Source organism: Tachyglossus aculeatus, chromosome 16 (genome assembly GCF_015852505.1).
Source record: "Tachyglossus aculeatus isolate mTacAcu1 chromosome 16, mTacAcu1.pri, whole genome shotgun sequence".
Classification (NCBI taxonomy): domain Eukaryota; kingdom Metazoa; phylum Chordata; class Mammalia; order Monotremata; family Tachyglossidae; genus Tachyglossus; species Tachyglossus aculeatus.
In genome coordinates, this window is record NC_052081.1 from 32269168 (window position 1) to 32287283 (window position 18116).

An 18116-nucleotide genomic window follows, 5' to 3' on the forward strand; every position below is an offset into this window, starting at 1 on the left:
CATACCCTTTTTATTTTATTTTGTTAGTATGTTTGGTTTTGTTCTCTGTCTCCCCCTTTGAGACTGTGAGCTCACTGTTGGGTAGGGACTGTCTCTATATGTTGCCAACTTGTACTTCCCAAGCACTTAGTACAGTGCTCTGCACACAGTAAGCACTCAATAAATACGATTGATTGATTGATTGATCCTCCCCCTAGCCCAGAACTCCCTCCCTCTCCGTATACACCGAACTACCTCTCTTCCCACCTTCGAAGCATTATAATGTCACGTCTCCTCCATGAGGCCTTACCCAATTAAGCCCTCTTTTCCCTGCTTCCTCTCCCTTCTATGTCATCTTTGCATTTGGTTCTGTGACCTTCGGGCACTTGATATTCACCCCACCCTCGACCCCACAGCATTTACATACGTATTTTCAATTATGTGTTATACATTATTTATTTATGTCTGTCTCCCTCTCTAGACTGTTAACTCGCTGTGGACAAGGTATGTGTCTGCCAACTCTATTGTACTATATAATAATAAGAATAAGAATAATGATATTTATTAAGGTAATAATAATAATGGTATTTATTAAGCACTTATGTGCAAAGCACTGTTCTAAGCACTGGGGAGGTTACAAGGTGATCAGGTTGTCCCACAGGGGACTCACAGTCTTAATCCCCATTTTAGATGAGGTAACTGAGGCACAGAGAATTTAAATGACTTGCCCAAAGCCACACAGCTGACAATTGGCGGAGCCGATATTTGAACCCATGATCTCTGACTCCAAAGCCCGTGCTCTTTCCATTGAGCCATGCTGCTTCTTCTATATTCTCCCAAGCGCTTAGTCCAGTGCTCTGCACATAGCAAGTGCTCAATAAATACCACTGATGATGATGAGCTCAAGCAAGGAGGGAGAGAGATTATACCCCGCTCTGTGCTTGTCCTGCTAATACCTCAGCAAAGGCGGATGGGAGGCCTGGGGACATCCCCAGGATATCAAGAGGACATCTTTATGACATCGGTATTACTGTCCTCACTTTACAAAATTGGGGAACGGAGGCACAGAGCAGCTATGAGATTTGCCTGAGGCCAAACAGTGATGAAGTCTGAACTAAAATTTCCCGAGTTTCACATCCAGGGCTTTTTCTACTAAACTTGGCTCCCTTCTGCAATTTATTTTGTGTATGAAGACATGGCTCCAAATTCAACAAAGGTAAAAGCAGATGGTTGCCCTCAATCAAGAATATTTATCGACACCCTGTGTGCGGAGCCCAGTACTAAACGCTTAGGCAAGAACAACAGTTAAAGGACATGTTCCCTGTCCTCAACTAATTTACACTCCAGTGGGGGAGACACACACAAAATACTTCCAGGTCTCTCCATACTCTCATTTCCCAGCCTCATGATCTCCCCTTATTCTCACTCTCCAAGACTCACTCCAGACAGACTATAATAAATAATAACGATGGCATTTAAGCGCTTACTATGTGCGATGCACTGTTCTAAGCACTGGGAGAGATACAAGGTGATCAGGTTGTCCCACGTGGGGCTCACAGTTTTAATCCCCATTTTACAGATGAGGGACCTGAAGCACAGAGAAGTGAAGTGACTTGCCCAAAGCACACAGCTGACAAGTGGCGGAGCTGGGATTAGAAGCCATGACCTCTGACTCCCAAACCCGGGCTCTTTCCACTGAGCCACGCTTCTGACATCCATCCTATCTGGAGCATCTAACCTCAAAACTTTCCATCTAGAAAACCCAGTCATTTATTCAAACCCCTCTGGTACCTCCTGATGTTTTAAGCCTATGCAAATTCCCGCACTTAACCCACTGCAGAAATGTTTCTTACCACCTTCAACCTTCAAAGAGGGTGTCCCCTCTTCCTGTTGTAAGATTTAATGAACAGGCATTCATGTGTTCTCCCTTTCATCCTTTATGATTTTCTGGATTTATATCATGTCTCCTTAGAGCCTTCATTGTGTGGACTGGAATTCTAATCTGTTCAGTCTACATTTATATGGAAGCTTCTGCAACCCCCTGAACACCTTGGTTGCCTTCTCTAGACTATTAACAGCAAAAATCTGCATATAGTGTTCAGATGCAGGTGTGCTGTGGTAAAATTTTATTTTGTTTCAATCCTGACAATGCCCACCTTTTTGGCTTTTGCACTGCCATGACAGGTGACCAACGATTAAAGTACTATCAGCAATAATTCTGAGATCTCTTTCCAAGAGTTGTGATGGACAACAAAGGGTTCTTGGTCATTAGTTATAGATTGGATTATTTTCCCCTCAGTAAATGTACTTGCCCTTGTCACACTTGAGTTCTTCTGCTTTTTTCGGTTTATGCACTCAATTTTCTGAGTTCTTCCAGCAATTTAGACCCATCTGCACAGCATTTCACCACGGGAAAAGCATAATGCCATCTGCAAACCTGAGGATTTCACTGTGCACTTTATTCCACCTTGTAAATAAGCAGCTTCCTAAAAAATTGGCTGGGCTAGAAAAGAAGTTTGTTTGTGTTGATATTTTCACTCACCAAAATTACATGGGGGTTTGTGTTTGGTTTATTTACATACAATATAGGTTGTTAATATGTATAATCAAATTCACCTTCACTATGTGCTGGATGGGAAAGAAGCCAAGACTTAAGTATTGTCAACTCTGGTGGAGGGGATTTTCACAAGTATTCTCTGGGGCTGGTAGTTTTTTTTTTTTTTTAAAGATACTTGCAAAGTTAAGCAACATAGTAGTAATAATAATAATAATAATGGCATTTATTAGTGCTTACTATGTGCAAAGCACTTTTCTAAGTGCTTGGGAGGTTACAAGGTGATCAGGTTGTCCTATGGGGGGCTCACAGTCTTAATCCCCATTTTACAGATGAGGTAACAGGCACAGAGAAGTTAAGTGACTTGCCCAAAGTCACACGGCTGACAATTGGCGGAGCCAGGATTTGAACCCATGACCTCTGACTCCAAAGCCCGTGCTCTTTCCACTGAGCCACGGTGCTTCTCCCGATCTGTCTACAGATCAGTCTCACGGATATGTGGTTTCGCAAATACTCTGCTATGAAATTGTTTTGCTCATCTCCCAGAATCAGGACTACAAAATTCATTGCATGAGGCTCACTTCTGAAACAGAGGCTCAGCTGAACCTCATGGCTAGAAAATTCAGCCAGCTAATGGGGGACCCAAAGCACACCCTTCAATAATAGAAAAAGTATCATAATAAATATTTCATTTCCACTGAAAGACATTTTTTAAGTGCCTTTCCCAACAACAACTATTCAAGCAGCATGGTCTAGTGGGAAGAACACAGGCCCGGGAGTCAGATGAACCAAGTTCTAAACTTGCCTCTGTCACTTGTCTGCTACGTGACTTTGGGGAAGCTATTTGACTTCTCTGTGCTTTAGTTTCCTCATCTGTAAAATGGGGATGAAATTCCTGTTGGCCCCCCCCTTGCACCATGAGCCCCATGTGGGACAAGGACTGTGTCCAAACTGATTATCTTGTACCTTGCCCAGGGCGTAATACAGTGTTTGGCACATGGTAAGCACTCAAATACCATTATTAATGTTGTTATTGTTATTAATCTACAAATCTCATCAAGAGGAACCAATTGAGGCATCTCAAAGTGATAGAAAGGAGTTGCCTACATGTTTAGTGTAAAATGACCTTAGAGCACATTATGAGCTAAAGGGATGCTGGGTGTCTGGAAGGGAAGCAGGGGGACAATCTTGAGTGACATATTCAGTGCCAAAATGCAGAAAGACCAATAAATGAATAGCAATACAGACAACTGTGCATGGAAATAGCTGAACTGAGACAAATTTGCCAGTGACAGTAGATAGGCAGAGCAGTGGGTCCTATTTCTCTCTCTCTCCCTCCCCTGTAAAGAAATCCGGGCAAAGAAAGGAGACACTGCGTTTTTGATGGCAGTTGACAGAAGACACTCTAAAACGGGATATATGATCATTTAAAAGAAAAATCTATCAAGTGTAGTTGTCGCTTAATAGCTCATCTACTACTTTTACTCAGAGGATTTTACAGGACTTTTCAAGGATTAAATTAAGCCTCACAGAAGCCCAGAGAGGTACATATTCTCCGCTGTAATTACTGCTGGGCCAGGATATTGGGGAGGGGGTGGAGTGGTGTAAAAGTACACTCTAATGACGGTTAGTAAACTGCCTCTCCACCAAAGGAACAAAACTGGAAGGGGGGTTAAAAGAAGGGACTGCCCTGTATATGGGGAGAAGTCAAGAAACTGTCTAAATGGTCTGAAAGAGGAAACTTTATTCACAAAAATCCTTGATTTATGAAGTTAAAGGAGGAAGTTTTTTCCTTTCATCTAATCACAGGATAATTTACTCATTAGGAAAATGCTGTTTTACTAATCCCCCAGAGTTATTAACATATGAAGGAATAACCAGGTTCATTGGTGGAGTTTTTCTTAAAGAATCTTGCCTTTTGTAAACAGAAACATCAATCTAAGATTACAAAATGCTGAGGAAAATTTCCAACTGCAGAAAATATTAAAATTTTTCCTCTTTTATTGATACCACTAGTCATTTGTATTCCCTAAATTAAAACCATGGACTCATGATAGGCTTTGCAAATAAAGTGGAATTTTACACTATTTTTTAAAAGCAAGGAAAAATCTCACCAAAAATGCACACACACCTACTAGAAATTTCACTCTTCTTGGATTGTGAGCCCCCTGAGAGACAGGGACCATAACTAATTCCCATCTGTGCATTCTCTCCCAGCGCTTAGTTTTCTGCACATATTAAGGGCTTAGTAAATACTACTACTACTGCTCCTATCATGCTTTGCAAATGTATTGATACAAACTTATAGCTTTCATTAAAAGATACTGCTTCAGAGCCCAAAACACTAATTAATATTTCTAAAGGCAGTCACTTCACGTTTAGTAATATCTAAGGTATTTAATATACAATAAACTGACAGAGAAATCATGTATTCATTACCCAAATATTTATCTCATAATCTTGTCTCACATCAGTTCGATAACTTATTTGGGAAACGGGTCTTGAATGAGTCACCATAGCAAAAGACATTAAAGTTTCCAGACTGGAAGCAGCAATTTCCCAGGTTTATAGAGTATATGAACTCACAGCTTTGCAGTGAATGGTTATTAGTGAAAAAGAGAAAGAGCTGGTGAGCAAAGAGCCTGAAGCTCACAAACCAATCACATCCTTAACCAATGAAGAATGCAACGTAAAAAGGGAAAGCGGTTTGGAAAAGATACTGAGGAAAAAAAAACAGCATCCATTCCACCAAACACTCCAGAAGAATGAGTCAGAAATATGGATTTCAGTCTGAGATTATTCATATATTTACAGGCAGAGAGATGGGCTGTAGACAATTTCATTTGACTGACTCCAAAGGACCTGGCCAGTAGAAATAGACCATTTCTTCCCTCACAGATTTGCTGTCACCAAATGGGAAAAGGGACTGTGGGTTTATAAAACAGCAGGGGATTTACTTTCTGCAAGATCAGCAGCAGTCAGAGAAAGGAAAGAAGCGTTCCATTTGTATACTGTATTTGTATATTTTGTATATTGTATTTGTGTATTGTATATGTTGTTTTTGAGGATTTTTAATCATTATCATAGGGAAGCTCTGCAATGCGTGTGCACACACACACACACACACCTGCAAATCCAATAAATAACCAGTGTTTATCAGAAATAGAAAACACAAAATCTATTTACTTATTTTTTTAGTATCATTTCTCCTCCTGTAGAACCCAAAGATTGAAATCGCCTAGACTGCTTCATGTGGCTCTCCTCTATGACCACCCATTATGCTTCGACACACATCTGCAGAATACTAACCCTGCCTAGGTGGCTTTACCACCCAGATTCTCACGCCTGAGTTGAGATCTGATTTCTTAATGACAGCAAACATTTCCCAGCCTTCTCACTGTTGGGAACAAAAGAACACTGATATTGGATTTCCAATAAAACACCCAAGCATTCATCCCCTACACCCAGTTTCTATGAAAGAAGAGACCCCAAAGCTGTATTCACTCTCTGCCTTGATCCACTCATTACCTTGCTCGCTTCTTTATCCTCATTCTGAGACAGACAGAAATCATTTTACTTTTTGAAAACCTTCATAGGCTTGGACCTGAGAATCACTTCTACTCCTACCATGTGTAAGTCGGCAGCAAACTCAGATGTCACTGTGATCTTCCCAGTGACAAATTCTCTATTTACAAACTATGCAGTTATACCTTGCCATTTACGCAGGAAGTGTGTTTTGAATCCTCTATGGAATATTGGTTCTGTGGGTGCTCAGAAGCTCAGAACTTCAAGCCCAAGGTTAAGCAAAGAGAAGAAGAAAGGGGGGAAGACAGAAAGAATCTAGTAACATTTAACTCTATTTTTGATGAGAGGAGGGACATTCGATAGGAATAAGAATGAAGGAAAAGGGCATAAAGATGAAAATCTCCTGTTTGTAAAGAACCTGCCTGATGCAAAACTTAATAATCTAGTAATATTTAACTATTTTTTGATGAGAGAATGAGGTACACTCGATAAGAGCAAGAATGAAGGAAAAGAGCAGATATCTGAAAAATCTCCTGTTTGGAGAGCTGGCTGATGCAAAACTAAGGCAAGATACTGACAGAAAAAACATTACTTTTCTCTCCAGAACTACTGGTGCACACATAGTTCCAACAAGTGCGGAAACCCATTTGCCATGACTAATGAAAATAATGCACTACTACTTTTCGTACTTCTGATCTCTCTAGCGATTTGCAAGAAACCGATAACCAGACAGCAACATTTATCATTTAAATGTCAATCGTATACTTGAAACAAAACCTGAAAATGAATTTATCTTTTAAAATAACACTGTTGTGATCCTTGACTTTTCCAGGACAAGCTGAAAAGAGTAGACATTTTAGGATAATAGAAGGCAACTAGAAAGCCTCTCTCCTTTCTATTTTGGGGTAAGTCACTTTAGCTTTTGTTTTATTTTCTTGCGGAATGCCTCTTTTAATATCCTATTAAAGATAAAGGACCTTTGAAGATTTTCAACTCCAAGATGTGTATCCTTATTTTCCCCCAAACCTGACCCAAACTTATCAATTTTATTTATTGAGTGATAACTGCATGCAGAGCAAGCCTTAATGGTTGGAAATTTCCCTGCCCATCCACAAAAGTGAAATGTATTTGAGGTAAAATGTATCTTACTTCTTACCTCTGGTTCTGAATGCCTCTTCATGTATTTGCAAACATGTGACAATTAGAGGAAGCTACAAAATGCATCTATCACCAATATGCTCTTCCTAACTTGCTACTTGCGATATTTCCAAAGTGTACATGGCAGCTTATTTGGTTTACAGCTTATTTGGTTTACCAGAAATCAAAATTTTTATCTATGCCATGTTCTCTTTTCTTTAGTTGGTTTTATTCGGTTTTTTTTACAATGATTTGAGCTGGGAGAGGCAAGCCATCATCATTTATCCAATATGTTCCAAATGTCATCTCATTAATACATAACAGGGCTGTAAAGTCTAGTAAAGCTGGTGTGATAGTACTGTTGATGTTTTTGTAATTAGAACAAAGAGATATGATTCATCATATCCACTCAAATTTGAAATGTTTTAGATTTTCTTCAGTTTATTTTTTAAACATCAATATTTAAAAGAACTTTACGAAAAGATCCCAATGTCTCATGTACCCATGTAGAAAATGCTCCAGAGCTCACTGTTGCATAGGGATTCTCTTTCTGTTGCCAAATTGCACTTTCCAAGCACTTAGTCCACTGCTCTGCACACAGTAAGCACTCAATAAATACGATTGAATGAATAAAAGCATATGCACAACATATTCAATGACTTGCCTGGTATAAATATGCATACCGTTAAGTGCATGTAATCCTTAACTATACACCTTAGAAAAACTATACTCTGGAAAAATCAAGCTGTGTTTATTTCATTAAAAACATGCATTAAACAACTATGACACTCTTGATTCCCTTATCTGACACACATATATATATGTATGTATCTATCAAGACCTTTTGATTTTATTTTCCTGATAAAATTATAAAAGTGAGGTACTTCCAGTAAAATGCAAAGTGAACATTCAATACGATTTGAAATAAAATGTTAGAAAACATTTCTGACGTGGAGAATATCCACAAATATATTTAATCATTCTTTACACTTCTCCTGAAATTGTTTAAACAAGTCATTGCTTGTTGTAATAAAAAATTGAACTTGTTTCTGAATTTATTCAAAATCTCCTCTTCGTGGACTATTTAATGAACTGTACTACGTTAACTATGCTTGTTCAGAGTTACTCTGTGTACAATATTGCTCTTTCCACTGTGAGCCTGTTGTTGGGTAGGGACCATCTCTATATGTTGCCGACTTGTACTTCCCAAGCACTTAGTACAGTGCTCTGCACACAGTAAGCGCTCAATAAATACGATTGAATGAATGAATGAATGACATATCAGCAACGCTCTTGTTATACTTAACTTTTTATGAAAAAAGCCAGATCACTTAAAACAGAGTAAAATGATAAGGAAACTAAATAAGCCTTAGTGTTGGATATCAAATACATATTAGCAGCACTGTATACTTTCCTTCACAACACACTGGAATGACAACATATTTTATTATAGTCAGATCAGAATTTACACAGAAATAAAAAAACTGAAAACCAGAAAATACTTTAGGAGAAATATATATAAAAAAACCTCATAATTTTTGTCAACTTATACAAATTATGGCAGATTAATACTTCAATATCTTGGAGGAGACAAAAGTAGTCTTCCCTTCACTGTCCCTAAACACTACGTGTGCAAAAACTATAAAATGCCTAACAGAGTCTTTTAAACAACCATTTGATCTCTTTGCTTTCATGGGAATTTTCCATCAAAATCTGGTTCATAAAATTGTCACAAATAAAAGCTGGTGCTAAACTTTGAAGCTGCATGAAATGTCCCCACTATTTTAGATCAAAGATGGTTGGGGAAAAAGGACTGCTAATTATAATGTAAATATGGTGGCTCGGATGAAATTATGCAAACGCAGTTTCAAAATAACCCGATCAAGTTGCACTGCCTCAAAGACGGACCTGTAAGGCATTTGTCATTTTATGCTTTCTCCCAGTAATATCACAGCTGTTTAGGAGTATGTCAAAACCCATATCATCCTCCCAGAGAAATATTCAAGCAAACCTAGATATCACTGACCATTTGCAAAAAAAGCTGTGGTTTTCTGCCCTTACTCCATGCAAATGGCCAAATCAAGTCGGAAAAAATGAAGGCGCTCCTAGTCTTTACACTTATAGTTAGAAACAAGCGGGGGCCATCTTTAAAAATCACACGAATGTGTTTTGGTTATTTTTTAAATCGATTTAACTTGGGCACTTAGTTTACTGGACAAATGATTTGTTTCTTGTGGGGCTTAAAATTCAGTTTCTGGTGACCAATTTTCAAAATGTTTTCCAACCTCTTCTCCTGCTTGGTCTCCAAATGTCATACTCATTTAGATGTGCACAAAAGTTGGCAATGTACGATTTCTTAATTTTTGCATTTTAACTTGGTGGCACAGGAAAACATTGTTCACCGAGTTAAATACATCAGTGGTAAGTCAATCAGACCCAATTTCATTATGCAAGAGATTGCTCCTAAGAGGTATATTTAATAATTCTAAAATGTGTATTCCCTTTAGACTTAAAATAACCTTCATGCAGCTGCTTATACTTCCAGAGACTTAAAAATAAATGTTGAATACTGAATTACATCATACTTTGAGACTAGAGATGGTTTCAATATTTTGAAAAACCTTGACAGAACAATTATATGAAGCACTGATTCTGTATTTAATAAAATAAAGTAAGGGTTCATCCAAGAGTCACAACACCTTTGGCACAAAAATTGCCTTACTGCAATGCAAGTTGGATTCAATTATTTGGGCGGGTCAAAAATTTCTGAATCATTTCATAGTTCCAAACACTTTGTAGATCAGCAATGACAGACATTAACTTTCCCCACTTTTCCTCTCCTGACGAACAATGCCCAAAACAATGAGTCTTAAATGGGATTTATTCCCTTTGATTAATTTTCTGGACAGTTTTCTTTTAGCACATTTCAATTCTCTATAATCTGCAGGATGACTACGGTATTAACCTCGCTCATTCCACCCTACCGCTAGCCTATCCATTAAATTTCTCAGCACAGCTCCATATCATTGGATTTGGAGCACTTGTCGAGTTTGTTGATTTCTCTCCATCATTAGGCATCTAAACCTAGCTCCCACTACTTTTTTTAATGAATTTTGAACGTTTTGTTTCAGTAAGACAGGAAAATTCTCCATTCCAGAACTTTACTGGAAGCCGATAGCAATCCACTCCATCTAGGCCTTAGCATCTTTGTTTTAAAAACTTGAAATGGAGAGGTTAAAAAGAAGTCTTAAAACGTTAAAGGGCATTTCTCCTTAGTGCTGCTGAAAATGCTTTCGACGCTTGTCTGAGGCTAACTGGGTATCTCTCTTACTGAAAAAAAAGAATAAATGAAATCTGAAAATCCAGCGTGAAAGTCGCAATGTTCATCGTGGCTACGAGATGGTAACATTAAGACGGAAATAGTTGGACATTTGAGCGCCTGTGCTGAAAAGGGGCTCCGGAGAAATCGGCTTGTGGGTACACTGGTGAAATCACGAGAGGACAACCGGAGCTGGTGATCAAAATGCCGCCCTCCACCTCTGCCCCAACACACTATTTTGCTTCTTGGGTCTAGTTGGAGGTGCTGTCTCCCCTGAATACCGTAGGAGGTACAGAGAAAATGGCAACACGGGGGGAAAATATCATTTCCCTGGGATCGGGTGGCGTCCTACCCCTAAAATGTCTCTTTCAATGCTTGGCACATAGTATGCGCTTAACAAATACTATTATTATCATCTTCTAGACTGTAAGCTAGCTCTCTTCCTCCCTTCAAGGCCCTACTGAGAGCTCACCTCCTCCAGGAGGCCTTCCCAGACTGAGCCCCTTCCTTCCTCTCCCCCTCTCCATCCCCCATCTTACCTCCTTCCCTTCCCCACAGCACCTGTATATATGTATATATGTTTGTACATATTTATTACTCTATTTATTTATTTTACTTGTACATATCTATTCTATTTATTTTATTTTGTTAGTATGTTTGGTTTTGTCTCTGTCTTCCCCTTTTAGACTGTGAGCCCAATGTTGGGTAGGGACTGTCTCTATATGTTGCCAATTTGTACTTCCCAATCGCTTAGTACAGTGCTCTGCACATAGTAAGCGCTCAATAAATACGATTGATGATGATGATGTAAGCCCGTTGTTGAGTAGGGGCCGTCTCTATCTGTTGCCGACTTGTACTTCCCAAGCGCTTAGTCCAGTGCTCTGCAAACACTAATCTCTCAATAAATACGATTGAATGAATTATTATTATTATTATTATTATAGACGGGGTGGGCGTGGGGGTTGGATCTGCAAAGAGGCTGAAGACGCATCCCCCCAAACCCGCCCCCCAGGTCAGTAACCTTTTTGGTCCAAACGTGATCCCCTGCGGGGTGCCCAGCCCCCTGAAAAGAAACTTGTCTTTGGGCCAAGCCAGGGAGGGGGTGGTCGGGGCAGGGCAAACAGTGCAAGCGCTTAGTCCAGTGCTCTGCACACAGTACATATTTACTATTCTATTAATTTTGTTAATGATGTGCATATAGCTTTAATCCTATTTGTTCTGACGATGTCGACACCCGTCTACATGTTTTGTTTTGTTGCCTGTCTCCCCCTTCTAGCCTGTGAGCCTGTTGTTGGATAGGGACCGTCTCTATATGTTGCCGACTTGTACTTCCCAAGAGCTTAGTCCAGTGCTCTGCACACAGTAAGCGCTCAATAAATACGACTGAATGAATGAAATAGTAAGTGCTTACTACTTTTATGTGATGTATTTTATTTTATGTATTGTTGTCTGTCTCCCCCTTCTAGCCCTTGAGCCCGTTGTTGGATAGGGATTGTCTCTTGTTTGCCCAACTCTACTTTCCAAGCGCTTAGTCTAGTGCTCTGCACACGGTAAGCGCTCAATAAGTGCGATTGAATGAATGAATGAATGAATGAAATAGTAAGTGCTTACTATTTGTATTTGATGTATTTTATTTTTATTTTGTGTATTGTTGTCCGTCTCCTCCTTCTAGCCTGTGAGCCTGTTGTTGGGTAGGGACCGTCTCTAGATGTTGCCGACTTGTACTTCCCAAGCGCTTAGTCCAGTGCTCTGCACACAGTAAGCGCTCAATAAGTACGACTGAATGAATGAAATAGTAAGTGCTTACTATTTGTATATGATGTATTTTATTTTTATTTTATGTATCGTTGCCTGTCTCCCCCTTCTAGCCTGTGAGCCCATGGCTGGGTAGGGACCGTCTCTAGATGTTGCCGACCTGTACGTCCCAAGCGCTTAGTCCAGTGTTCTGCACACAGTAAGTGCTCAATAAGTACGATTGAATGAATGAATTAGTAGGTGCTTACTATCTGTATTTTATTTTTATTTTATGTATTGTTGCCTGTCTCCCCTTTCTAGCCCGTGAGCCCGTTGTTGGGTAGGGGTCGTCTCTATCTGTTGCTCTATCTGTTGTCCCCCACTTTAGACTGTAAGCTCATTACAGGCAGGGAACATATCGACCAACTCTGGGAAGCAGCGTGGCTCAGTGGAAAGAGCCCGGGCTTTGGAGTCAGAGGCCGTGGGTTCAAATCCCGCCTCCGCCACTTGTCAGCTGGGTGACTTTGGGCGAGTCACTTCACTTCTCTGGGCCTCAGTTCCCCCCTCTGTAAAATTAGGGTGAAGACTGTGAGTCCCTCGTGGGACAACCTGATTACCTTGTCAGTTGTGTGACTTTGGGCGAGTCACTTCACTTCTCTGGGCCTCAGTTCCCCCCTCTGTAAAATGGGGGTGAAGACTGTGAGTCCCTCGTGGGACAACCTGATTACCTTGTCAGCTGGGTGACTTTGGGCGAGTCACTTCACTTCTCTGGGCCTCAGTTCCCTCCTCTGTAAAACGGGGGTGAAGACTGTGAGTCCCTCGTGGGACAACCTGATTACCTTGTCAGCTGGGTGACTTTGGGCGAGTCACTTCACTTCTCTGGGCCTCAGTTCCCTCCTCTGTAAAATGGGGGTGAAGACTGAGAGTCCCTCGTGGGACAACCTGATTACCTTGTACCCACCCCAGCGCTTAGAACAGTGCTTTGCACATAGTAAGTGCTTGACAAATACCAACATTATTATTAATTGTAGTCCAGGGCTGTGCACGCAGTAAGCGCTCAAGAAATCCGGTTGAGGGCATGAACAAATACGACCAAATGAATCAATCAACCGTATTTATTGAGCGCTTACTGTGTGTGCAGAGCACTGGACTAAGCGCTTGGGAGGTCCAAGTTGGCAACATAGAGAGACAGTCCCTACCCAACAGTGGGCTCGCAGTCTAAAAGGGGGAGACAGAGAACAAAACCAAACGTACTAACAAAATAAAATAGACTAGATATGTATAAATAGAATAGATATGAATGGGGCAGGGAGAAGAGGCGTCCGGGTGCCCCCCACCCGCTCCTTACTTTTGGATGATTTGGGGCAGGGCGGCCTGCGGCGGCGGTGGTGGTTGCTGCGGCGGTGGTGGTGGTTGCTGCGGCTGCTGCATCCCTGGTTGGTTGGGGGGCGCCGGTTGTAGGGTGCGGGCATCCTTGCCCCTGCCCCTTTCCGTGCCCCTTTCCCTGCCCCTGCCAGGCTCCCCGGGGGGCACGTTGGGGTCGGAAGCCTGCTTCATGGCAGCGGCCACGACGGCGACCCCCGGGGCCCCCACGGCGGCCCTCGTCCTGCCAGCCAGCGGCGCGGCCGGCCAGGGGGCGGGCAGGGGGTGGGCAAGGGGTGGGCAAGGGGGCGGGCCCTGGGAGCCGGGGATGGGGGCCGCCTTGTGCGGGGCAGCCCGGCCTCCCCTCTCCCTCCCCGGCTCTTCATCCCTGGGAGCGGAGCACTGGGCTAAGCGCTGGGGAGAGGACCAATCGGCCACAGAGACGAGCAGCGTGGCTCAGGGGAAGGAGCCCGGGCTTGGGGGGGTCAGAGGTCGTGGGTTCTAATCCCGCCCCCGCCACTCGTCTGCTGTGTGACCTCGAGCAAGTCGCTTCACTTTTTAGGCTGGGAACCCACCGTTGGGTAGGGACTGTCTCTATAAGGTGCCAGCTTGTACTTCCCAAGCGCTTAGTACAGTGCTCTGCACACAGTAAGCGCTCAATACGATTGATTCACTGCTCTGTGCCTCAGTTACCTCGTCTGTAAAATGGGGATGAAGCCTGTGAGCCCCACGTGGGACAACATGTTCACCTTGTATCCCCCACCCAGTGCCTAGAACAGTGCTTTGCACATTGTAAGCGCTTAACAAATACCAACGTTATTATTATTATTCGAATCCCAGCTCCGCCACATGTCTGCTGTGTGACCTTGAGCAAGTCACTTCTCTGTGTCTCAGTTACCTCATCTGTAAAATGGGGATGAAGCCTGTGAGCCCCACGTGGGACAACCCGTTCACCTTGTATCCCCCCCCCCCCAGTGCCTAGAACAGTGCTTTGCACATAGTAAGCGCTTAACAAATACCAACATTATTATTATTATTCATCCCTGTGAGCGGAGTACTGGGCTAAGCGCTGGGGAGAGGACCAATCGGCCACAGAGACAAGCAGCGTGGCTCAGGGGAAAGAGCCCGGGCTTGGGGGGTCAGAGGTCGTGGGTTCTAATCCCGCCCCCGCCACTCGTCTGCTGTGTGACCTCGAGCAAGTCACTTCACCTTTTAGGCTGGGAACCCACCGTTGGGTAGGGACTGTATGTATATGGTGCCAGCTTGTACTTCCCAAGCACTTAGTACAGTGCTCTGCACACAGTAAGCGCTCAATAAATACGATTGATTCACTGCTCTGTGCCTCAGTTACCTCGTCTGTAAAATGGGGATGAAGCCTGTGAGCCCCACGTGGGACAACATGTTCACCTTGTATCCCCCACCCAGTACCTAGAACAGTCCTTTGCACATAGTAAGCGCTTAACAAATACCAACGTTATTATTATTATTCGAATCCGGACTCCGCCACGTCTGCTGTGTGACCTTGAGCAAGTCACTTCTCTGTGCTTCAGTTACCTCATCTGTAAAATGGGGATGAAGCCTGTGAGCCCCACGTGGGACAACCTGTTCACCTTGTATCCCCCCCAGTGCCTAGAACAGTGCTTTGCACATAGTAAGCGCTTAATAAATACCAACATTATTATTATTATTCGAATCCCAGCTCCGCCACATGTCTGATGTGTGACCTTGAGCAAGTCACTTAACTTCTCTGTGCCTCAGTTACCTCATCTGTAAAATGGGGATGAAGCCTGTGAGCCCCACGTGGGACAACCTGCTCACCTTGTATCCCCCCCAGTGCCTAGAACAGTGCTTTGCACATAGTAAGCGCTTAACAAATACCAACGTTATTATTATTATTATTATTCGAATCCCGGCTCCGCCACATGTCTGCTGTGTGACCTTGAGCAAGTCACTTCACTTCTCTGTGCCTGTTACCTCATCTGTAAAATGGGGATGAAGCCTGTGAGCCCCACGTGGGACAACTTGTTCACCTTGTATCCCCCCCGACCCAGTGCCTAGAACAGTGCTTTGCACATAGTAAGCGCTTAACAAATACCAGCATTATTATTATTATTATTCGAATCCCAGTTCCGCCACGTCTGCTGTGTGACCTTGAGCAAGTCACTTCACTTCTCTGTGCCTCAGTTACCTCATCTGTAAAATGGGGATGAAGCCTGTGAGCCCCACGTGGGACAACCCGTTCACCTTGTATCCCCCCCCACCAGTGCCTAGAACAGTGCTTTGCACATAGTAAGTGCTTAACAAATACCAACATTATTATTATTATTCATCCCTGTGAGCGGAGTACTGGGCTAAGCGCTGGGGAGAGGACCAATCGGCAACAGAGAGAAGCAGCGTGGCTCAAGGGAAACAGCCTGGGCTTGGGGGTCAGAGGTTGTGGGTTCTAATCCCGGCTCCGCCGCATGACATCTGGGTGACTTTGGGCCAGTCACTTAATAGTAATAATGATGGCATTTGTTAAGCGCTTACTATGTGCAAAGCATTGTTCTAAGCGCTGGGGGGATACAAGGTGATCAGGTTGTCCCACGTGGGGCTCAAAGTCTTAATCATCCATCCCTTCAATCGTATTGATTGAGCGCTGACTGTGGGTAGAGCACTGGGCTAAGCGCTGGGGAGAGGACAAATCGGCAACAGAGAGAAGCAGCGTGGCTCAGGGGCAAGAGCCCAGTCTTGGGGGTCAGAGGTCGTGGGTTCTAATCCTAACAACTGGGTGACTTTGGGCCCGTCACTTCACTTAATAATAATGGTGATGGCATTTGTTAAGCGCTTACTACGTGCAAAGCACTGTTCTAAGCGCTTGGGGGGGAATACAAGGTGATCAGGTTGTCTCACGTGGGGCTCACGGTCTTCATCCCCATTTCACAGATGAGGGAACTGAAGTACAGAGACGTTAAGTGACTTGCCCAAAGTCACACAGCTGACAATTGGCGGAGCCGGGATTAGAACCCATGACCTCTGACTCCACGGGGCCCCGCTGCTTCTCACTTCTCTGGGCCTCAGTGACCCCATCTGTAAAATGGAGATTAAGAATGGGAGCCCCACGTGGGACAACCTGATCACCTTGTATTCCCCACCCCCCCCAGCGCTTAGAACAGTGCTTCGCACATAGTAAGCGCTTAACAAATGCCACCATCATGGAGACGGTCCCTACCCACCAACGGGATCACAGGCTAGAAGGGGGAGACAGACAACAAAACAAGACAAGTAGATGGGTGTCGATACCATCAGAATAAATAGAATTATAGCTATATACACATCATTAATAAGATAGAGTAATAAATATGTACAAATAAAATAGAGTAATAAATATGTAGAAATATATACAAGTGCTATGGGGAGGTTAAGGGGGTAGGGCAGAGGGAGGAAGCTGGAGGCCCCCAAAGTCTTCAACCCCCCCGCAGCCCTTGGACACCAGCACCCCCATTTCGTGCCCAATTGTGAAGCAGCGTGGCTCAGTGGAAAGAGCCCGGGCTTTGGAGTCAGAGGTCATGGGTTCTAATCCCGACTCTGCCTCATGTCTGCTGTGTGATTTGGGGCAAGTCACTTAACTTCTCTGAGCCTCAGTTCCCTCATCTGTAAAATGGGGATGAAAGAGCACGGGCTTTGGAGTCGAGGTCATGGGTTCGAGTCCCGACTCTGCCACCTTGTCAGCTGTGTGATTTTGGGCAAGTCACTTAACTTCTCTGTGCCTCAGTTAAGTCATCTGCAAAATGGGGATTAAGACTGTGAGCCCCACGTGGGACAACCTGATCGCCTTGTAACCTCCCCCAGCGCTTAGAGCAGTGCTTTGCACATAGTAAGCGCTTAATAAATGCCATCATTAATTAATTAAGACCGTGAGCCTCACGTGGGACAACCTGATCACCTTGTATCCTCACCAGCGCTTAGAACAGTGCCTGGCACGTAGTACACGCTTAACAAATGCCATCATCATCATCATTATTATCATTATTATTATTATGTCTCGTGGCTTAGTGGCAAGAGCCCAGGTCTGGGACTCAGAGGTCGTGGGTTCTAATCCCGCCTCCGCCGCTTGTCAGCTGGGTGACTTGGGGCAAGTCACTTCGCTTCTCTGGGCCTCAGTTCCCTCATCTGTAAAATGGGGATGAAGACTGTGAGCCCCACGTGGGGCAACCTGATCGCCTTGTATCTCCCCCAGAGCTTAGAACAGTGCTTTGCACAAAGTAAGCGCTTAATAAATGCCATCATTAATTAATTAAGACCGTGAGCCCCACGTGGGACAATCTGATCGCCTTGTATCTCCCCCAGCGCTTAGAACAGTGCTTGGCACATAGTAAGCGCTTAACAAATACCATCATTATTATTATTGAAGTCCGGACGGCTCCAAACTGCTCTCCTTTGGGGGAGGGGATGGGGTTTGGAGAGGGGTGGGATTGGGGGTTGCGCTCCCTGTAGGGACCGTCTCTGTCTGTTGCCGACTTGTAA

General features: G+C 43.4%; 1 protein-coding gene across 1 annotated transcript in view; it reads right to left on the bottom strand.

The window, feature by feature from the left end:
- The window catches only part of RBM20 (RNA binding motif protein 20), a 164225-nt gene extending 150449 nt beyond the window's left edge, over positions 1 to 13776 (bottom strand). Inside the window, exon 1 of the mRNA XM_038758330.1 lies at positions 13597 to 13776. Coding sequence (XP_038614258.1) covers positions 13597 to 13679 — 83 coding nt within the window. The 5' untranslated portion in view covers positions 13680 to 13776. The remainder of the gene's footprint in view (positions 1 to 13596) is intronic.
- Positions 13777 to 18116: the final 4340 nt, after the last annotated feature.